Below are 23,390 nucleotides of genomic sequence, written 5' to 3'. Positions count from 1 at the left end.
GCACTTTGTTCCTGTGCTGGCTATTTTAAAGTGCTTTATAAATAAGATTGGATTGGATTGGACTGCCACCAACAGCTCTGTAACACACTGTGCACACAATGCTATCATTGTCTTTTCTTTTTAGCTGCTTTTACATTTTAGTTGCTGACTTCTGATAAACTGAATAAAACAGGAGAACACACAACCTGGAAATCTTCAACCACACACAAAATACATACGTTTCCCTGGTAAAGTACACAACCTCTGCAGTACCGCTGAGTTTTCTACAAGCGCACAAAGCTGCTACCAGCTCTGCTGCTGTGACCTGTGTTACCTGTGTTAGGCTCTTACATCCATACGATGGTTGAAGGACCGGCCGTGTCCCGTCTTCCTTCTGTGCATAATCGTGGCCCCTGCTGAAAGCTGACCCCGTTCTCCCACAGTGTTGCTGAAATGGTGAAACTGGAGCACGAATCGATCTGGGAGCTTTGATGAGAGATCAGCTGAAGTTTGACTGCAGCCTGATTCACTTTAGGACAACCAGTTTGCTTTGAATGTTTTTCTGCCTGATTCATTCTGATACACAAACACAGGCTGAACGGTGTCTGTGCTCCCACATCCTCAGTGTCCGTCTCAACACCTCTGCATCCTTCACTCACTTCTTAGCATGCAGGACGTGTGTGTGTGTGTGTGTGTGTGTGTGTGTGTGTGTGTGTGTGTGTGTGTGTGTGTGTGTGTGTGTGTGTGTGTGTGTGTGTGTGTGTGTGTGTGTGTGTGTGTGGCACAGGGGAATGTGGGACTTTGTCCTGATGTGAATGTGTGTGTGGATCTTCTCCTCCCGGCCTATCACAGTGAGGAATGGAGGTGGTGTCAGTGTGGGTCAGTGTCACTGGGAGCTGTGGGCGTCTCCACAGTGGGCCTGGGAAACTTTGAAAAGATGTTTTCTTCTTTCGGCCATAAAATCCAGATCTTGGTTTCCTCTTTGTGAGCACAACAGAGACTCCCCTTGTCTCTTACACAGCCCCCCTTTGGCTTTCATGCACACACACCCACTCAGGGAATAAAGTCACTGCAGCCATTTAGCTGCTTCTCAGCACTCGCTGCATAACCTGAGGTTGGTCAGCCGGTCGACTCGTCGTGCATAGTGACAAATGAGGGATTTCAAATATTTCCAAAGCGATGCATCAGGTTTCTTTGCAGATGAAGTGAGACGTGGATGTTTCACAGCACCAATGAAGATTGTGTTTAAGTGCAGCCGGGCGCACGCTCCCCCAGCGACGCCAGCTTCTTCTCACCGTGCAAACACTTTGATTTGAAATAGATTACAGCCGTGAGTGTTTGACTGTGATGCACTGGTGATGTGTTCAGGGTCGCAGGTTTCCACCCGCCTCGTCTCTTTGCATGCAGTGAAGGAAACTATGCAAACTATGCAAGGTGTGCAGTAACAGGTCTGAACAAACCAGCAGCAAATAACTTCCAGTCTCCACAGGTTCAGTGCAGCTGGTGTAACAAAACGTTTGGTTACAACATATTAATGTTCGCACACTGCTGTAAAAACAGTTTTATTAAAATGAACGTGCACTTTTGTAGAAGCTCGTGGTGAACGCTCCACTGCCTTTGTTTTATTGTTACTATTATGTTGTGATGGGTTGAACAGGATGACTTGAGACGTGTGCGATGTGACAGAATAGACAGATGGAAGCCTTCATGTTGGATCAGAACGACGTCGGGCTTGTTGGTCTGCTGTGGTTTGATCAGAAGACTTCCTCAGATCAGCACCGTGGCCCTCCTCTTCCTCTCCCCCATCTGCTTCTTCTAGCAGCTTCCAACACACTGAGGTCTCTGACAGTGAGAGTGACTCCAGTGTTCCTGTAACTTTGAAGCAGAGGTTCAAGACAGATTTGATCTTTCCTTTCCTTCTGTTTGGGATTGAAGTGATGTAATATCAGGGGGGGCAGGGGGGGCTATGATGTCCTGTCATTCTCATGTAAATCTGTGTTGGGAACATTAATGTTTAGTAAATGTGAAGTTAGCAGAGCAGTTTTGGTCTGAATCACTGACGTCTTTCTTAAATACTGCAGGAACAGTTAGGAGTGTAACTGTAATCTGTAACTGTAGTTTGGCTGAGCTGGAGTCTTTGGGTTCATCATGTCGTTGGATGCTCACCTCCTGCAGCTGCTGGCTGCTCTCCCAGATGAGAGATGATATCTGAATGTCCTTTATAATAACCTTAATTCACCTCGCACACACACAATGAGCTGTCTAATCAGCTGACTGGAGCAGGTGCTGTGTGTGAGAGCGATGTTGGGGTTGTGAGGGCCCAAAGAGCTGGATCTCAGCCCCTGTGGAGGACAGAGGGGGTATGGACGTCGCGTGCGTGGACACCACTCCTCAGCTACTAGCTGCAGATGTGCAGTGCACATGTGGAACATGCAGCACCTGAAAGCCTCTTTTCCTCTGGAGTTAAACACTCTCCCTATCTGTTCACATACAGGTCTGTGTCCTCTGTACAAACCGCTGGTGACCGTAGCAAACTGGCAACCAGAGTAATGGTAAATGGTAAATGCACTGGTTCTTATACAGCACTCTTCTACCCTCCCTAAGCACTAAACCAGTTCCAGAGCATCTAATAAAAGCACTGGCAGCAACAGGGGCCAGTATCCCGCCCAAGGTGACTTTGGCACGCAGACTGGAGCAGCCGGGGATCGAACTACCGACTGACGTCCTGAGCCACAGTCGCCTCTTTTCCAGTAGAACATAACTGCCTCAGCTCAACTTGACTCTACTCGACGCTGTTTCTCAGTTACAGTTGAGCACCACCTCGGTGTGGGTGGGGCTGTTACAGCAACACAACCTGGAAGTCCCGTGACGCAAACACAACAAGCGATGACATCCCGGTGATGGAACATCTGCACCCCGTCACTGGACTTCCTGTGTAGCCGTTTCCCTCGTTGCCAGGCAGGTTTGAGTCTTGAAGGGTTCGCTCTCATAACTGATCCAGTGATGTCACTTCCTGGCCATCGGCGGCATGTATCTGGGACACAAACTGGGCTTGGAACTGGGTGAGAGATGAAACTCTGAGGACCTGCACAGACTTGCTGCCTCGCTCTTTGTGAGGAACGTCCTTCAGGAGTATGAAAGGGAAACTAGCAGTTTATTGAAACCAGCTGCGCTTCAACCTCAGATGCACACAAAGTAGACTCGTTCCCCAAGAGTTTGCACTTTGGATCCCAGGTATCGAACCAGCAACCCTCTGATTAGCAGATGAGCCAGTCGGGCTACAGCTACCCTACGTGTGTGTGTGTGTTGCCTGTTCATTCACATAATCCATCTTATCTCTAATGAAAAAGCCAAATGAAATCCTCAGATTTGCCCCTCAGGTTCCCACAGTGTTCAGGTCCCACATTTGAGCCACGACTGTGGGTCACACAGAGCATGTCCTTTAGCCTTCTTTGTTTTTGGATTGTGTGCCACAGAGTCTCACTGAACATGATTTTGGCACGTTTGCTGAGATTGTTTGAAAAACAAGCTAAAGAACACGTCCACGATGTGACAGCAGCTGTGGGCCTCGATGGAGCCCACGCTTGTCCTGGAGGCGTCCTCTGTGGAGTGAGGCCGGCTCACATGGTTCAGTCTGAACAGGGTGAAGCTCCAGCTTTGACCTGATTAACTTCCAGTAGTGGAAAAGCAGCTGTAACTGCATTTTTCATCACTATTAATGGGATGCTGCTATGACCTGCTGTTAGTGGGAGCTCAAAGCCTGAGGCCATCATTAAGATCTGTGTGGGTCTGTGTGGGTCTGTGTGGGTCTGTGTGGGTCTCTGTGTGTGTCTGTGTGGGTCTGTGTGGGTCTGTGTGTGTGTGGGACACTCACTGAGTAGTAGTCGACTGACCGACCCAAACACGGTGACTTCATATCACAGGAAATATTCAGCTCAGGCTTCTGTCTGACGCTTTGCTGTCTCACATTTAAATCACAAAGGTTGTTTCTACAAACACCCACTCATCTATCGTCCTCTTACACACCGGTCACAGACCCACTGCTGAACTCACAATATCATTTATTTTGTGTGTTTGATTGGTGGTACAGTTGTTTTATTTTGTGTGTTTGTTACACAGGAAAGCTGTTATTGATCAGTTTGAGAGTAAAACAGAAATTGTGAGTGTAAATGTGGAGATTACAGTCGTTTCATGCTGTAACCTACAAAATGCTTTGTGCAGACGAGTCAGTGAAATCATCCTGACTTCTTTAGCTCATGAACACAGTGTGGGGTCAGTGTTAACAACATGGTGCAGAAAGGAAACACAAGCGTGGAGTCGGTGGGATTGTGCAAACGGTCGCTCGTGCATCAATCAGCTCCAGCTGTGATGCATCTCTTTGATTAGTGGGAGCAGCAAACTCCATCCAGACAGCTTCCTTTGTTTTTTTCACTTGACTAATCAATCAGCGCACAGCTCCGTTTAGCACACACGCCATCTTTAACGACGGCGTGGAGTCTGTGCCCTGTTCCTCCCACACACGAGTGTTCGTTCATGTTCGGCCTTTGTGTCTGAGCGTTTCCTCTCGGTGTGTCTGTAACGAGGAAGCCACGGGCAGGTCGCACACAAACGTGTGGCTGCCGAGTGTGCGAGTGTGGCAACGTGTGGCAACTATTCTGGTTTGCCAGCGACGTTTCCAGATAAACACTGGTGGCAGCTGCTGCCATGGCAACACCATTGTGCTCCCTCCCTCCCTCGCTCGTCTCCCCTCCCTCTCCCCAACCACTCCTCTCTCTCATGCTCCGCCGGCTCAGAGAGCGAGGACCAGAGAGGAGAGAGGTCAGCTCGATTCAGAGGACAGAAAGAAGAAAGGAATAACCCGGAGTGGACGGGGACAGGATGAGCGAGGACAGCCACTCCCACTACAGGCTGGACCCCAGCGATCGCCTCAATGGGCTGGGACAGAGGAGGAAGAGACCCAAGAAGGTAAACGAATAGATGGAGAGCCACGTGGTGCAAAGTGTGTAAGGATGGAGCACCCCACCCTGCAAAAAGAGAAAGGAGGTGGGGTTAGGTGAGGTTTGTTTATGTGCAGACGAGCGTCCACATGATGTTAGGAGCACCGAACCATCTCTCACCCCGTCGTCTCCTGTGGAGTGTGTGGCTGCTCCCCCACAGCAGTTGTATCCTCTCTCATATCCTCCGTCTCCTGGTGTTGTGTTGCTCCACAGTGAGTCGTAGTAGGAGGCTCACATGCTGTCAGGGTGGGTCCCTGCTCGCTCTTTGTGTGCCTGTCGTTGGGGGTTTTGGTGTTTGCAGCTATCAGGAGGTTTGTGTTGTAGCCTGACGTGAGAAGTGTTGTTATTATCATCATTTTTAACATTTCTGCACCGCTACAATAAACAGACACACACCCATCAGCCTGTTTACAGATCTATACGCCCATAAAGACGTGAAACACACATTGCACAAATCTACTATAACGTGTTCATATGTGTTATAAAATAAAGAGGTAAACTATTAGCTGTTCAGGTTGATTCATAAATATGACATCAGCACGTGAAATCCTTCTGCTGACATCCCTAAAAGCTCGTCTTAATATCATGTCAGACCAACGAAGCCGTACAACACAAATAACCAGACCAAACCAGGGTTGTGCGTCTGTTGTTGAGAACATTGTCAGTAAACCACAGATCAGTGTTTATGTACCAGTGACGTCCTGTCAGTCTCGATGTAATGATTCCTAACAGCGCGTCTTTGTGTGCCACCTGCTCGCTCAGCAGCTACACAACCCAGGAGCTCCGTTTTGAAACAAACCTTAGCACAGTGTTTGTGTGTCCGCCGGGAGAGATGTCTCACTCTGTTTCCATCCTTTTCTCGTGAACAGCGATCTGGTGTTTCTGAGGACACAGAAGCATCCAGCGTCATTATTTTTGTGTATGTCGTGTGAGCTGAGAGCTGTAACCAAAGGTAGTGAGCGCGTCGGCCTTTAACGTCGCGGCTGGTTGTGCGATCGCGTCGCCGCTGAACTCGTGAGAGTTTGTCTCAGGGATCTTTACATTTGAAGTCAGGTGAACATCCAGTGAACTAACAGAACATTCAGGAGCATTTACTCTCATGAATGTCAGACAAACTGAGGTTTGTGTGTCAGTTAGATTCTTTAAGTCATTAAAGTGTCTCTGTTAGGAAAAGCATCTGTTTCCTCCACTTCTGCAGAACTGCGTGACCCGTAGCATCATTGCAGGAAGTATCCTGTGACAATGAGTGACTGCACATCATCATTATCAACACATAAACCTGTGGTCTGGACCTGCAGTTCTTATTTTTACTGTCTGGTTTTGTGTAAAGCAGCACTTCAGTAAGCACCTGTGAAGCACACAGTCATAGTCGAGTAATGAAGCGATCCATATGTGAAACATATTCCACGTCTACAGGATAGTGGAGGTTACATGGGTCAACCTGGCAAACTGTACCAGCACATGTGATCACACTGATAGCAGAACACAGGTATGTGAGTCTCTACGACGAGGTCAGAAACCAGTAACAAATGTTTCATGTGATTCGTTTTTCTCCAGTTTGTCTGCAGTGAACCTTAAATACTCACTGAACCAGCTGTTTCCTGATGTGGTGACGTGTGTCGGTGATGAAGCCAACACTCTGTCCAGTGTTGGGCAAGTTACTTGAAAACAGTAATCAGTAACTAATTACTTCCCAAAAAAAGTAATCCCGTTACTTTACTGATTACTTATTTTCAAAAGTAATTAATTACTTAGTTACTTTTTAAAAACCCGATTTCCAACCTGAAGAGGTGATAAAGCGATAGATCTTTCAGCCCAATTCTACTTTTTCTGCATAATCCATCATACAAAATGTAATCAAATGGAAAAGTCTCTTTTTAAAACTTGTTTTATTAGTTTTAATCTTTTAACTTTATGCATCAAGCAAACATTTAATTATCTGCAACATTCTCTGACTGGAAGAAATGAGTTTAACATTTAAACCTATTTTCTGCACATTCCAGCACATAAAATAAAATATTTTGTGTGTTTACACTCAGTCTTTCAAATAGATGCAAGTAAAACACAGCAGAAAATAAATAAAGTCAAAGACTCAGCGGTCCTGTTGCTCTATTTTCACCTGTAAAGCAGGAGTGGGGTAGGCGGAGGTTTACCCTGGTGCAGGTGTGCCGCGGTCAGTGGAAGAATCCGTGAGTTTCTCTGTGAGTTTCCCATTACGTCGTAGCTACTCGGTGCTTGTTGGAAGTTTAGGGGTTTTTTTCGCTGTAAAAAGAAGTTTTCTTCCCACGCACAGCGGACACTAATGTTTTTGTCACTTTTTATGGAATCAAACTCAAAGTAAGGTCAGTACTTCCACGCTTTAAACGCTGCACGCTCATACTCTCTCTGCACTCGATATATGATCCATTGTTGATCTGCACACAGCTGTTGTCACTAACGGCGCACTCGCTTACGTCACTGTCGTGAGACATTCTCGCAAAAAAATCACGGTTTTAGTAACGCAGTAACGCAGCGTTCCCACGGGAAAGTAACGGTAATCTAATTACTGTTTTTGCAATAGTAATCCCTTACTTTACTCGGTACTTCAAAAAAATAATCGGATTACGCGTTACTGGAGCGTTGTTCTCCTCTGTAACAAAGCAGTGATAAAGGAATAGATGCTGATTTTATTAACTTGTGTCTTTGTGCTGCTGGATTCAGTCTGAAGCAGGCAGCAGTGCTGAACCTACCAGTGTAAATGTGATGGTGGAAGCAGAGGCCAGCACTTGGCAGTGCTAAACACAATAAAAGACTCACAAGTTCCTGCTCAAAGGTCAGCTGCCTTCAGATCAATCATTAACCTGCAGCAGGTTGTGGCCTGATGTGTTTGTAAGAGTTTCACTTTCAGGAGGAGAAGATTTAAACGAGTCACACAAATGTGAACTACAAAGTCTGTGACACACAATTTATGCAAACTGCAGTAAATCTGACCTGAAGAAATCCAGTCTTCTGCCTGTTGTGGTTGTGACAGCTGCTCGTAGGAGAGTTTGTTTGTAGGAGGTGGAGATGTTCTCAGATCAAGTGCGTAATCGTCTCTTTGTGTAGACGCTAAAAGCTGTGAGCCAAAACTCTCTGCTCTGAAACTCTTCACTCAGTCCTCACGCTGAGAGTTTAGAGGCTGAACTTCTTGTTCCTCCATAACACTTTTCATGAAACAGCAGAAATGAGCTTGTGTTTCTCAGCAGTGCGCACACAGAGAACCGATCCTCTCTGCTCAGTCTGAACAAATCAAAGTGAAACGTCAGTGAAAACACAGCTGCTGATCAAACTGTGTCAGATTAATGCCTCAATGTTTCACTGTGACGTTAAAAAATACATAAAAATGATTTAAAGAAGTAGGAGGCAGATTTTCACAATAAGAGCACTTTGTTTTTAATTCAGTTAATGTCAAACTGTCATCAACACCTCTGTGTTGTCTCTGAGCAGATTCAGGCATTACTCAAATAATAAAGGCTTTCTTTCACTATTATACTTTTCATTAGTCTCCAGGTTGATGATTATAAACAGAATTATTAAAGTTTTTATCATTTCAGGCTGAAAATCAACATGAATTTGATTCTAATCAAAGAAGCTCCTTTAATGTGTGTCATTAAAATCCTCACACAGACTTAAAAAGGCGACATTAACATTAAAATAAATGAAAGAAGCTTCAGCTGAGAGCTTCATGCAGTCATCATCAGCAGCTCATAGCAGTCACAGCTCTTTATTACGCAGCTTTGCAGGAATTAAAGTGGCTGAAGTGTCAGAGTTTGTGTGAGAAGCTGCTTCATGGACAGCTGCACACACGTCTTTATTATTTCTTCATAAACCAAACACACAGGTTTGTCTGCAGATGATTTAAAGTGTGTCGTTGTGCAGTTAAAGCTGTTTGTGTGACGCCCTGACCTCCTGGGAATGAAACAGCCAATCAGATCCATCAGAGAGAGAGCAGGAAGTGTTGTGTGTTTGTGACAGAACAAGGAAACAGTGATGATGATGAACATAAAGGTCCTCTGATGTTTCCTGTTACAGTAACGCTTGTTCATCTGTTGCTCTCCTACACTTTCCTATAAATAAAGGAGAAAAAGTCCGTTTAGTTTCATTTCCTACAGCTCAGAGTTACACTTCACATTCCTGCTGTCACATCAAAAAGCTTCACTTTGGTCCAACATCTACATGTTAACATGAAACACAGACAGACTCAGAACATCTGGAACATCTGCACTTTGACCCAAACTGTTATAGCAGGATATTTTCTGCATATTTCTTATGTTGGACCTGTTTGAACTGTAAACGACCTGTAATCATCTGTAAATGGTGTGAGACACACTGAGGCCACCTACAGGGCAGCTGGGGAACAGCAGGGATCTGAAATCATACGAGACGTTAGTGAGTGAGAAGAACAAACGGACTTAAGATGGCTCGAAGTGATCAAAGTTGATCTAAAACAGAAGATAAATCCACTGATTCTTTGTAAAGTTCATCTGCTGCTCACATGAATCCATGAAAGATTTATTTCACTGAATGTTTCTTCAAAGCTCATTTCAACCTGTTGAAGTCATGAATGAAAGTGCAGACTGAGAGTGGATCACATGATGTTTGAGGTGTGTCATGTGACATGTTCAGTATTGTCACACATGTCTAGATTGTCCCTGATATCATAACTGCTCAAACACTGATGATTATATTTGAAGAATTATTCCTGATGGCAGCAAAGTTTGAATGGAGCTCTCTGTCTGTGCTGATTTGTCGCCCTCTGGAGGTCAAAGCACAAACCTACAGGGCAGCTGGGGAACAGCAGGGATCTGAAATCATACGAGATGTTAGTGAGAAGTTAGAACAAACGGACTTAAGATGGCTCGAAGTGATCAAAGTTGATCTAAAACAGAAGATAAATCCAAAGCAGCATCAGATGAATGTTACCATTTCCAGTTACGGTGCCCTTCATCTAATATGGAAATGTGTTGTTTTTTTTTTTGCCGTGTTGTTGTTCTTCCTATTGTGTTTAGGCCAGAGATGCTCTTCAAACAGCTGACAGACATGACCACATTACAAGAACATGGTGTGAGTCCGATTTGATATTCCAGTCAACGCTGAGAGACCTTAACCAGGAAGTCAGAGGTCAGCTGATGCTGCGAGCAGGAAGCGAACCAAGGGAAAGGTCCACTCTACTCAATCTCAAAGAAAATATGCTGGTATTTGTTGATGTTGATGGTACAATAAAAATATATAATATAATAAATAATAAAATATCATGTGATGATGAGATGTGTTGTTGGTGTTTGTATTTTCTGTAAATGTCTTTTTTAATGTAAATGCTTTGTTCCAGACAGACAGGGAATCAGTTGCTGTACGATGACATCATCTTGATGTTGACGAGGAGGGCGAGAAAAACTAGTTTTGTCCTGCAGATGGCGATCTTGCACCGTGTTCAGAGAGCCGACACTTTGATGGTGCTGCTCTACTCAGCTTACTTTAGCCTGGGTTGGACTCTATATGAGCAGCTTCCACTCTGGTTTCACTCTTAAACACACTTGTTTGATTTCACTTGTAAAAGTTGAAGAATAAATATTTTATTACAAAATTATTTGTTGATGCATTTTTTTAGGGTCAAATATCTTGTTTGATTTGAGGAATGAACTGTTAGGGTGGAAAAAGTGAATCAGGTTAAAATAGTGGTGCTTTATATCAGTGAAGATGTATAATGTAATTTAAAATGTTGATGATGGGTTGTAGTGGGCTTGTACTTACAAAACTGCCTCATTTTATTGGAACGATCCACAGTTGCATCCATTCACGGATGACATCTGACATCATTTGACATCTGGTCTGAACACGTTTGTACACAAGATGCCTCAGTTCTGGATGTTCCCACAGACTCCTCTGTGCACCTAAAGAAAAGGTCAAGGGTCAGCAGCACATGTAGTTGGGACAATTCTTCAGTCGCACAAACTACACAATGATTTTCCTCCAATGACGACTTTTCACTTGCAGAAATGGTCCTGTGTGATTTCCAGGCTGTGATATAAAAACTAGTTCCTAATGGCAGCGACTCACTCAGTAAACATGTGTTTCCTTCACCAACCTCACACACAGATCCAATAAGATCAGGAAGTGGGCAGTATAGTACAATATGTGTTATTCTGTGCTGCACTGCCCAAACTAAAGATCTGCTGAAGTGTTGGAAATGATCCAGATGTTTATTTTGGACGATACAGCAGAAGATCAGACATGAAAGTGGAGATAACACAGAAGACCTGCAGCAAAGGTCAGAGGTCAGGCTGGGCCCTGGATTCAACAATGAGCCAATGATCATCAAGCAGTGACTAAAGCAGAGCCCTGACGTTCTGACATTCATCACACAGTCAGAACAAATGTCTGCTGATGACTTCATCTCATGAAACGACTGATAGATGTCAGTTCATTGATCAGCTGAGCTGCTGATCTTCATCGTCACAGAAACATTCAGCTTGTTTCAATCAGTAAATAACTCCCACTACTCCCAGTTTGAACTGTTCCCACTCAAAATGCTGTGAGAACAATGATCATTGTAGAACTTCACAAACATCACGTGTTGTTTTCCACATGTAAGATCAGCAAACACACAGAAACTTCCTGTTGCCACACACGGCCTCTAAAATCTCTTCCACGCTTTCTGTCTGAAGTCCACTCTCTGTGTCGGATCCACAGGAAACAACAAGATCTTATTAACATGGTTTTCAATGTGTCTCCTTCCAAAAAGTCCAACCAATGAACAAATGTGTGTATTTGTGGAGGCCGAACAAAAGCATGACACATTTCTCTGTTTCTATAAACTGGAGTCAAACACAAACATGAAGAGTTTCACTGACAGACTCCAAAATGCCCCCACAGTGGATCAAAGGGAAATCCTACAGTGTGGCCAGAGACTCTTAATGGCTCCAACATCAACACATCCACAATGTTGGATCCAGTTCTGCCTCACAGAGTTACTAAGACACACCCTCTGCCAGCATCACAACAGCTCCACCTGCTTCACCTGCCTCCTCAGCATCTGTACACCTGAAGAGAAAAGAAAGGCTCCAACAGCTCAAATCTACAAAGGATTCATGAAGTTTCATCCAACAATAACATGTTTGCCTTCCACAGTGTGCTGTTAGACACCACTGTACCTCTGCCATTTCAAAAAGAGCAGCTTGGGAACATTTTGGCTCCAAACACTTTGTGTTTAAGTTCTTTGTTTTCTTTGTGAAGCCGACAACATCTGGAGCTTTGTGACTCATAGAAACATCATTTTGTTCTTTAGATGACAGCAGATTGGGACTGAATAATCAATCACTATCAAACCAATAAAGACAAACATGCTGATTTTACAGGAACTTTGTTGGAGAAGCTGCAAAGACATGAAACTGGTGGAGATCCCAAACCAGTTGATAGTGCTGGTTATTCCAAATAAAGCTGTTTCCCTTTGAGATGAAATGACTTTCTGTCCTGATATATAATAAAGATGTTGTTGTTTTTGAGCCCCTGTATTAAAAGTAGTTTAAAGTCAGCTTGAGTTTGATGTCTTTATGTCAAAGCTGCTCATGATGTTGAGCTGCTGATGGAATAAAAACAATATAAAAGCATGTAGTCCAGACTTAAATGTAGCCTGTTGTTAGCTGAGGTCCACACACAGTGTTTGACAGTGTAAAGTGTGTGAAAGGGCTGCTGGTGGAGCTCACTAGGATGAGCAGGTGACCACGAGGTGGAGAGCAGCTGGCCTGGCTTTGACCCGGGCCACGCCCCCTTTCTCTCTGCTTTGCTGTCACTTATCTTCACTGCTCTGTCCAATAAAGCTGAAAAAGGCCCCGAATCAAAGAAATCTGCTGCAGCCTCTGAAATGTCTTCTGTTTCCTTCCCGACGGCTTTTTCACCGTCAGCCCATCAGACAGTCCAGCAGCATTTATGATGATGTCATGATGTTGAAGAGGCTGCTACGGTGGCCTCCCATGACCCCCAGCCTCATCACAGCTGAGATGCAGACATTTGAAAACATTCAGCAGACAACTGAATAACAGTCCAACACAACAGTCTGTGTGCAGACACACACTGACCTTTCATATAGTCAAACACAGCTGGTTGAGTCATTTCTCTGTGAGTCTAAAGTGAATCTAGTATTTGAAAGTCCACTTCCTGTATTTGTTGTTGAAGACTTCTTCAGCTTCTTCTCAAGGACATCAGCTGCTTGTTTGGCAGCAGAGGCAGTTAAGAAGCTTCCTGAAAAACACTGAACAGTGAGTTCACTGTGGCATATGACAGATTCAGCTTTCTGTGTGCAAATGTGTCTGTGTCGACCTTTCAAATGCTGTTGAATCCAAAACATCAGCGGCTCCTCGGCTGCTCACTTCATGCACTTCTGTCTGTGTGACAGTCCAATGACATCACAGCTGTTTCCAGCCCCAGTGTCTCAGGACTGGACACCTTTAAACATGTCGAGGATCAAACAGCGTCCAGCTAAACACACATGAAACTATCAGAGCTGACAATCATTCCAATAACATCTAATGGTTCATGTATGTAGACACAGGACTACAAGGAAATGGCTCTCAGCATCTGGCTGTGGGAACACATGAGTCCCTGTTTGTGTTCAGATTGTGTGCATGTTTTAGACGTGTGTCACATGTAGAAACACAACAATCCCACAATGACACACAGATGTGTTTGACACAGCTGTGCAGCTGTAAGTTGTTTCTAATGATTCATTGAAGCTCTTCTAACATTCTGGAGACGATCAGTACATGAATCTGTTCAACACGACAACAGTTTGACTTCAGTGTGAACGTTTGCATTAAATAACCTTCTTCATCCAGCTGACAGCATCTTCATCCTATGATGTGAACAGTTCCTCCTGTTGATGACAAACCTCTGACAGGATCTGCTTGAGGAGCTTTTTCATGTGCAGCTCTCTGAGCTCAGGGCTGAGCTGCTGTTTCATCTTTAAGAGCTGCTGCCTCCTCGCCGGACTTGTTCTCCTCTTCTTCTCCTAATGACACCATTTCTGCTTCATATAAAATTCAATAAAGATGCTGACATGTATCTGTAGCAGCAACATCATTGAATCTGTAACAACTGGAGCCAAACCAGTGGCTCTGCTGGGATCACTGGTGAGCCAACACTTCCTTGTTGATGCAGATTTCAGGGCTTCCTTTTGCTCCTCCGTTATAACTGTTCTCTCTTCTCAACACATGATGACACAAAGGAATCAGCAGTGACAAAGATGATGCTGAAGAGAAGCACACACTTCACACATATAACAGACCAGTGCAGTTACACACACCTCTGCTCGACATCAGGCCTCAAACAAAGACACAAAACACTAACTTGACTCTAAACAGAAGAAACGAGCAGCTGTTTCTGTTCTGTGCTTATTTATATTTGACACACATGCTTCTCTTTGTGCAAACACACATCGCACTATAAGGGTAACCTCGCACACAATGATTGGACAGCACAGTGATGATGCTGGGAGATCCTATACGCAGCAACACAGAAACACTGAGAACTTTAAACAATGATGGAAAGTGTTATAAATGACTTGTTGGCCTCTGATCTGTCACAAACAGCTGAAACGTGTCTCTCATGAGTCACATGAAGGTTTTTGACAGAAAGGACAAAAAGTAGCTGCAGTCAGTTTGTGTCATTTTTATATTTATTCATCTGGGAGAAAAATCTGAGGGACATTAAAATGTGTTTTCAACAGAGACAAGAACATGAATATAACAGAACAGGTAAATGAACATGTTTCAAGTAAACAGCTGGACTGATCAGGTCCAAACACAGAGTGATAAACTTGTCAAACAGCTGTCATATCTTTATATAGAAGCTCTTTATAAATGCTGCTCACTGCAGTCTGTTTACTAATAATGTCAAAGTGTTAGAAACACAGAAACATCAGAATGGTCTTTGTTCACAGAAACCTGTCTGGGATCCTTTGTTGTTCTTTTGATGCAGAGTTACATTATAAATATAAAGAGTTATTTCAGAGTCTCATCAGTTTTCCTGCATGTCTTTATTTAACACATCAGCAGGGCTGAAGCTCTCATGTTAAACACACACTGATCTATGGACACGTTCATGTGTTTCTAACAGAACCAGGCTGTTATCAGCCTGCACTAACATTATGTCACACACACTGAATGTAACAGTGACAGTTTACATCATCACACAATCAGCTGTGATTGTTTCACTGTCATCAAACGAGTCAACAGGAAGTAGAATCAATAGAAACCAATCATTTACTGACAGCATGTCTGATGGAAATAAGTGCAGATTATGTATGAAGTCTAACTGCACACAGTAACTGTGTTACAATAAGGACTTAACAGCGCCCTCTGCTGGAGTGTTTCAGTACTGCGTTAACTAGAATACACCACCTCCTCCTCACACCACCTGCTACAGCTCTACTCTTCTATGACTACAGTCATCCACAGCACTGATGTGAGGTCACATGGTTCATATGTAAGGAGCACAGCTGACCTCAGGTCAGTTTAATGACTGTGAGCAGCAGCTGTGTTATTGTCACTGTGACAGGGAGACACTCTCAGACACAGCGCTCATGTCAGCTTGTTCTCATGCAGGAGGATCAGGAGCTCCATGTTTGTCTTTCTGTTTGAATCATGATGTGTTTGTGCCATCAGAGTCTGTCATGAGTACTCAGGGTTTCACAGCAGCTCTTCTGGATGCTGACGAGGACTCCAACCTCATGTTTCACCTCTCTGAGCTTCTGATGTCTGTGAACACTCGTGTTTCTTCTCTGGGCTCATCTGGACAAAAACACCTTTCTGTGTTTGGCTGCAGCCTCATTCTGACTGACAGGAAGTGTGTTATCCATGAGCTGCACTTCTGTGAGGAAGTTTCCTGCTGTGTTTCCTGTCTGTGGACAAACACGAGTGTTCCAGCTGAGGACTTGGTTCCTTCCACCTGTCCATACAGGACATCACGCTGTCTGCAGCTCTGTAAATGCAGCTCCAGGTCCTTCCACGTGCTGCTCTGTATTTGTGCAGTTTGTAGTGTGTCCTGGGAAACGTAGCACACATGGTGTTCTTCTGCTGTTTCCTCCTTTCACTGAGTGTGAAACACTGACGCTGTGCTGTTGTTCACAGAGGGGAGCTGATTCTAGCTGCAGCTGGACTCTGTCATCTAACTGAATGTGTTGGTGCTGATCACGGGGCTCTGAGGGGGGAGCAGCAGGAGGACTCTGGATGCTGACGTCAGTGTATCTGTGGAAGCTCCCACAGCGTGTCTGTCATTCAATATTGTGCTGTATATTGTATCTATGCAAAGATGAACAGACTGTGTGTTCACTGGTCTCTGTGCTGCAGCTCTGATGTCATCATCACTCCCTCCTCCACCCTCAGCAGTCCCAGCATGCTGCTGTGGTGCACCCCACCCTCACTCTACACCTGAGCCACAGACCACACCCTCCACCTCAATATACACCACAGTTTTCTCTGCTGTGGAAATGAGATCAGGAGGAAATCATCATTATTATTATTTAATAAACGCTCACATTAATGTGGGCTTATTTGTTTCATATTAGAAACATTAGTTGAGTGTTTTTAGTATAAAATGGTCAAAGTCCCTCTTTTTGCTCCTCCCCTCACCTGTGGATGGGCGGTGCTGTTACCGTGGTGACAGCTTGGATGTGTTTCAGTCCTGCCTGGTTATCACTGCAGGAATCTTTCACATTTATTACAGGTAATAACTCTGATTTTTCTGTGTATTATGAACCAAATGTATCCTGATACACACAGAGATGGATGAGCAGAGGTTTTTTTTGCAGTTTATGTAGTTACTATGGACTTAATGCATACATATTATTAAAATTAGGGCTATAACAGTTGTATTGATGTATAGCAACTTGAAATGCTCCCACAAATGGCTCCACAGCATGTAAAAATATAACAAAAGCTCTGGCGGACTTGGTTCTGTGGTCAGTCTTAAAGGGTGAAGTTAAACTCTGTAATCTTCACTGTGTCACAGAGTTCAGTGAGTCCCGTTATTCACAGTATCAATCAGATCATCAGAGAACAGCTGATCAGCAATCAGTGGTGCCAACAGCGCCTCCTGTGGTGAGAGGATGCAATAATGCAATGTAGCATTTTTCCACTCAACACTTGCAGTCATGGAAACTGTCTGTTGGATCTGTGTGACGTTGCTTTCTTGGTTAGAGTTCCTCACAAATGTCCAGATGATTCTTCTAATGAGGCGTCGACCATGTTTGCAGCTCTTTGGAAGAAAACGTCGCCCTTTGCCATCCTTACTTTTCTTTGACTTCTTCAAATGCAGCTGAACTCCAGCTGGTATTTTCTTGGACTTTGCAGCTGTTTCTGGTCATCAGTTCATTCCTGCAAACCTCTGAAGCTGAACAACAATGATGCTGCATTGCTGGCTGATCCCAAAAGGTTGATTCTGTTCATCTGGACGTTTTCAGAAACGTTTGCTCACTGATCAGGTGACTTCTTCAGTCTCAGCTGACTGCAGCTTTACAAGCTTACAAACAGCACATTTGCACAATGACTGAAAGCAGCAGCACCTGATATATATGATACTAATATAATACATATACATATATAATCCATACTAATGATGAAGGAACTGAGCTCACAGTCCATTGTTCATTCAGTGAACTACTCAGTTTATTTTGGGCCTCAGAAATGCTCACTCTGTTTGTACATCACTGTCAGCAAGACTCATTCTGCTGTGTGGACAGGAACACATGTGACATCACTTCCTGTTTGTTTGTGACTGAAGAAGTTTACAAGGAATCATTTAGAAGAGTTTCAAACATCAACTGATTGAATCCATGAATCTGAAAACGTGTTTGTGAGTGAAAGAGACAGACATGTACAGACTGAACTATCTGTTCAACAGTCAGAGTGTTTCTGTAACAGGAGACACTCTTTACACTCCACTCAGCACAGGGACACTGAGGAACCAGGAGACCAGAACATAAACCCAGGATAAAGAGTTTGAGTGAATGTGGTGTTGAAGGTGTGGAGGTGGATCAGAGTGTCAGAGGAGACTCTGTAGAAGGACAGAGTGCCAGCAGGACAGTCCACATACACTGCTGCTCTGTTAGAGACAGAGGAGGAGGAGGAGGAGATGGATGAGTTTTGTATGTATCAGAATCAGAATCAGAATCAGAATACTTTATTGATCCCTGGGGGAAATTATTTTTTGTTACAGTGCTCCATTTTAAACCAACATTAAGACAAGACAGACAATACGCTAACTAAGAATGTATTGTGTGTAACACAATAATGTGTTTAATATGCAAAAGAAGAAGAAGAAGTAAACACATATGGGACAAATGGAGACCATTGCAGCTCATCCACTTTGTCACACAGTAACAGTATAACTGGAACACATTTGCAATTTAGTTTCTGAGAGAAAGAAAAACTGATAGAGATATATGCATGTGTTATTATATTTATGTGTCCCAGATAATTGTTTTTCATCTAGTCATGGGACACCCACCCCTTCCTCCCAAGTTAACTGCAGCCAAAGCGAGCTAGTGGGGGTATTTAGACACTCACAACCAGTGGGGTAAAAAGAGCAACCAAGAAAGTGGCAGCCTGCACGGCCACAGATGTGCTGGAGGAGCTAGAAGCTCTACCCATGGAGAAACTCCTGGAGAACCTTGCTAAGCCTAACAGGGGACAGGTACTTCTGCCCAACCTGGCAGCCACAAAGTGAACTCATTTAGGTAAAGATAACCACATGCACCTAACCAGCCTGCACCAGCCTGACATTTCTTCCTCCTAAGTAAAAACCAATGGATGGATTGAACTTAGAGTCTCAGCTCAGTTTTCTATTTTGACCACCTACACCCCAAGATACTCTTTTAAAAAGTGTTGTTTTCAGATCCCTTTGAAGTTCATAAAGGGCCTGTTCATTTTCATTCAGATGTTTTATTACATAAATGTTACTGTTTTCTTTTGATTTATGCTCCCACTACACTGCACCTCTACAAACAACAATGCCACGGACTGTCAGCTGCTTTTACATGCTGTGAACATGAGTAGGTTTGATCAGAGTTTCAATTATCAAAGAAAAGACAAACTGAGCAAAAAGAAGGAAAAAAAGACCAACTTCTTCCCAACTGACAAGAAAAATACTCGTCATGTTTTCATAATAAAGGATCAGGCTCCCCATTTATGACAGCTTGGACCAATAATGTATGTTACACTGATGCTACTGTAGAGACAGGGTCAACATCTCTATTTAAATATAATTAATTTCCAAAACACAATAAAAGTTATACATGAATTATTCATTATTTTTACTATTGATAAAATTCATGTATACTAATCAAAGTTATACATGAGTAACGACATTATTAATAATGATTAATAATAATAATTCTAATGCCAACATGATGACTGTTCATAGCTCCTGCTTTGAAATACTGAACTTAAACATTGACCTGATGAAAGATCACAATTCACAGTGGCCCACTGTCAGAATCATTCTGAATATAAACTCATCGAGTTAATCTGAACCTTTCTCAAATGTGCTGTGAATAAATGCTGCTGCAAGCCACTGTGGGAAAGCTGTGTTATTATCATGGAAACATCTGTGACACATTCACAGAGGACGAGGACACAAAGGGACGACACGCAGAGGCTGTGTTAAAGTCAAAAATCCAAATCTTTAGTCCTAAACAGGCAGTGGTTACAAACAGGAAGACGAGCAGTCCATTAAACAGTCTACAGGGTCAAACATACAGAGAATTCAAACAGCTATTAAAAACAAATAACTGGACACTGAAAAACTTCAGTGATGTGTGAGGCACCAAAGGGAAGCAGCTGAGTATATTCAATGAATTCTCTTCAAATACAAAGACAGAAACTCCTACAGGCAGCATGCAAACTGAGCAGGATACACAAAGATCAGAGATTACAAAAGAAATCAGAAAAGGATTTCAAACTTACTGAGAGCAAGGCCTCTGTTACAAATCTGTCTAATAGAAAAACATGCTGTACAGATACAATACGCTCAGTGTTCATGGTCATTTAAAAACTGGCTCTACCTGAACCACTTCAATATTTTATGAAGTCACTGAGTCGACCATTTCTACAGTTTGTTTCCTTCATTGCAGTTAGAGTGCGGCTGGTAAGGATGAAAACACACACAGAGCGTAAATTGTCTTTGTTAGTAACAAACGTCAGCAAAGAAAAGACAAAACACACAAACACTCTCATGATATTCATGAATCATTAGAAAGCATCCAAACATTCTGCTCGTGGACTTTTACAGTCTTATTTGCACTCGCTCATCTTCATAATCATCCTGATCAATACATGACAGGGGAGGCTTTGAGGTAGGCGGGGCTCTCTGCTGATGTCAGCATGAAAGGCAGGACCAGCGTCTGCCACATGTTGGTGAAACATCACAGTACACTGGCGTGGTTTCCTTTCCAGATGTTGGACGTTTGACACTTCAACGTTGAGGCCAACAAGAAGACACAGTTTTGGGTCGGGTTGCTGCAGGGTTTCTAACTGAGCAAAAGCAGAAGCACACAGACCAACAGGGATCAGATGCTGAGTGTTAGAGGAACATCTGTGCTGATCACTGAATGCTGCTGTGCTCTCTTGTTGAAGTTGGCTGGTGGGACAGTCTAATAGTGATATCCTGCCCATCGGAGGAACACTTTTAAAAACACATGCAATACTTTGTTTGTGTTACAGTCACAGTTTATGTTATTTTTGTCCTTTAAAAGTGTTGCTGTACTATAAAGTCCTATAATTTGAGGCTAAAATGGCTCAGAGAGTCTCTCTCTCAGAGGATCTCCTTTGAAAGTGGAGACGGCTTTATCCGCTGATCCACGTCACTTTACCTGGATGTTTTCTTTGAAGCTGGATGAAGACTCCTCTCCCTCACTCCTGCTGCAGCTGTGTGGTCCAGTTGGCCTCTGAGGTCACAGTCAACATCTGTAGCAGAAGAGGGGAAATAAAAGTCCAGGTTACAAAAACTGGGAGCTTTTCCAAAATAGAGTGTAACTGGACTTTTTCAGCCTTACAGGCAGATAGTCGTCTGAAGCTGCAGCTTTTTCTTTTTAGCTTTTTCCAATCTCTGCTCTCGGCTTTCTTTGAGAACATGTCTGCTTTCTTGGCATGGGTCTGTCTGCTGTTGGTGAAGAGACTAAATCCACATACTCGCTACTAAGATCTCCTCAAGTAGTCTCAACCAGATTACAGTTTAAGAGTAAATGTCTCCTGAGAGTTTCACCTTGGGGAGATGCTGTCTGGCTAACATGCAATCATGAGCATTAATCTATGAGGTGAAAAAGTCATTTTAAAAGCTCCAGCCACAAGTTTTATTTCATCTGTGTTTTGGTCAGAGTCCCATCAGACCTCCAGAATGGTGTCAGAGTGTTTTCTATCCACGTGATGAGCACAGGCCTCAGGTCCAGACCTCCAGGGGCACCATAGCCTCTTTGGAGCTAATAGGTGCAAGAAGGTTTTGTTGGGATAGGAACTGAAGAGGAAACTGACGAGGAAGGCAAGGATCTTCTTCAGCTCCTCCGAGCCGGGACCTCTTTGTGGAGGCCAGCATTGGCCAGGTAGCCCTCCAGCATCGCTGGATGGCCGACAGTGGAAAACCTGGAGGAGTAGGAGAGAAACAGCAGCTTGGAGCATGTCTTTATACTGTTTAGTTTTTAGAGCCACAGACTTTCTTTTAATGTCATTGTTCAGGATCTATGACTGATTATGTATTTATTGTATTCCTCCATGACTGTGTGACAGCAAGTGGAAAAAACCAGCTTCACCTTTGTTGATATGCTTGTAATTTTAATATTGATTAAATGGCCCATGAAATAATAGAAAGCTCATATATGAAAATGTATTTTAAGAAGTAAAATGTTAATCTGAGTACAAAGGAGTACACTCACCTTCTGGTAGATGGAGGTGTAGCGAGCGCTGGTGAACATCCAGGCCTCCTCGTAGAACTGATCACTGATTGGATCCAAAACATCGATGGAGGATCTGTGTAAGCGCTGAGGATCGTCCTGATGGACAGAACAGAAGGAGAGTGAGACAAGTGAAGATATACTAAACAACACTGTGACATGAACTGAGCCACACACAGTTTGATTCACAGGTGATTGACACATTATTTGACCACGAGCAATCTTTTCTGGTTTGACGCCGTCTTTGTAGCCAGAAACCAGCTCTCTCCTCGGCTTCCTCCACTACACGCTTCCCCCACGCCAGTCTCCTCCGTCACTATAAAGGGGAGAGTCATGAGCTCCATCACCCTCACCTGTGCCGTCCAACGTCCCGCCACCAGCCTCCACTGCAGCAGGCCAGAGACCACACCCCTGCCACAATAAGTAAAAGTATATCCTTGCTGTACCCTTAATGCTAAATGTGCTAAATTAACCGCTGCCTTTGCCCCTTTGGGATTATTCTTATGTCACTGGGATGTTGACCTTTGACCTTCACATTAGAGAGATGGGCAGACATAATTAGTGTATGAATTTTAAAGTAACAGGTAATAAAGAGAGTGTAGCAAATGTAGTCAGGTTTATTACTCTGTATCACACATGAGTGCCCGAGGGAGGCGGGGCTGACTGGGGAGACACAGGAAACAGAGAGACAGGGCTGACTCGACATGAAACGATGAAACGTGGGACACGGGAACAGAAACTAAACACAGGCTGAAATGAACACTGAGGGAGGGAGAACTAAGATTACTGAGAGCCTGATAAATAAGAAGAACAAAAACCAAGAAAAACAAGAGTCAAAGAAAACCAAAAACACAAAGCATTGGGCCAGGACCCACTGCTGTGACATTTATATGTGATAAAAACATTAAAAACTGCTCACATGTTGAAATCTTTCTACGTATACTTTAGGTTCAGCTCTCCAGCCTGGCATTTGGTTAAGCATGATTCAAACATTTGATTTTGTTTAACTGGTTTTAATTATAGTTACTTTTTGTGAACATTTGTTGCAGCATTTAAAAATACATCATTTATTTTCAAACTTTTATTTGATTTAGAGCATCATATTTGACCAACGTAAATGTTTTAATTTCATATAAAATAACTGAAACAGTGAACTAAATATCTGAAATCTTTCCTTCCTTAAAAGTTATAATCCTACTTAAGTTATAGTGCAAACGCTTAAGCAACAAATATACTTGATGCTAATTAATTAATATTTCCCTTTGATGTTGCAACTATGCGGTCACTTCTGTCTTTAAACAAAATAATATTTTCCAGTTACAGAAATCATAAAGTCCAAACTAAAGTGCTACTGTTGCTATATGCATTTTATATAAATCATGGATGATGGTCCTGACATGAAGGAAGAGAAAGTTACAGGTTGCATCCTTTGACTTTGTCTCCGTGCCTTTGGGCGATTT

The 23,390-nt window shown here is 43.4% G+C and overlaps 1 protein-coding gene and 2 long non-coding RNA genes across 3 annotated transcripts in view; 1 reads left to right on the top strand and 2 right to left on the bottom strand.

Annotated features, from left to right (window-relative positions):
* Window positions 1-1,515: 1,515 nt before the first annotated feature.
* On the top strand, window positions 1,516-8,369 carry LOC146640635 (uncharacterized). Its single transcript, XR_014910002.1, has 3 exons — window positions 1,516-1,996; window positions 3,757-3,824; window positions 4,201-8,369. It is a non-coding gene; the product is annotated as an uncharacterized LOC146640635 (long non-coding RNA).
* Window positions 8,370-19,648: 11,279 nt separating this feature from the next.
* On the bottom strand, window positions 19,649-21,357 carry LOC146640634 (uncharacterized). The gene is made up of 3 exons (XR_014909988.1): window positions 21,040-21,357; window positions 20,857-20,950; window positions 19,649-20,514 (listed from the first exon to the last, which is right to left on the bottom strand). It is a non-coding gene; the product is annotated as an uncharacterized LOC146640634 (long non-coding RNA).
* Window positions 21,358-21,499: 142 nt separating this feature from the next.
* The window catches only part of LOC146640628 (uncharacterized), an 89,516-nt gene continuing 87,625 nt past the window's right edge, over window positions 21,500-23,390 (bottom strand). The window contains exons 9-10 of the mRNA XM_085400072.1: window positions 21,913-22,029; window positions 21,500-21,622 (exon numbers count right to left, since the gene is read on the bottom strand). Of these exons, the coding sequence (XP_085256198.1) occupies window positions 21,974-22,029 (56 nt within the window). The 3' untranslated portion in view covers window positions 21,500-21,622; window positions 21,913-21,973. The remainder of the gene's footprint in view (window positions 21,623-21,912; window positions 22,030-23,390) is intronic.

The sequence above is a fragment of the Rhamphochromis longiceps genome, unplaced genomic scaffold (assembly GCF_057381845.1).
Source record: "Rhamphochromis longiceps isolate RC_006_pf unplaced genomic scaffold, R_longiceps_female_GT1.1 unmapped_scaffold_4, whole genome shotgun sequence".
Classification (NCBI taxonomy): Eukaryota; Metazoa; Chordata; class Actinopteri; order Cichliformes; family Cichlidae; genus Rhamphochromis; species Rhamphochromis longiceps.
This window is presented reverse-complemented; position numbering and strand designations above follow the sequence as displayed.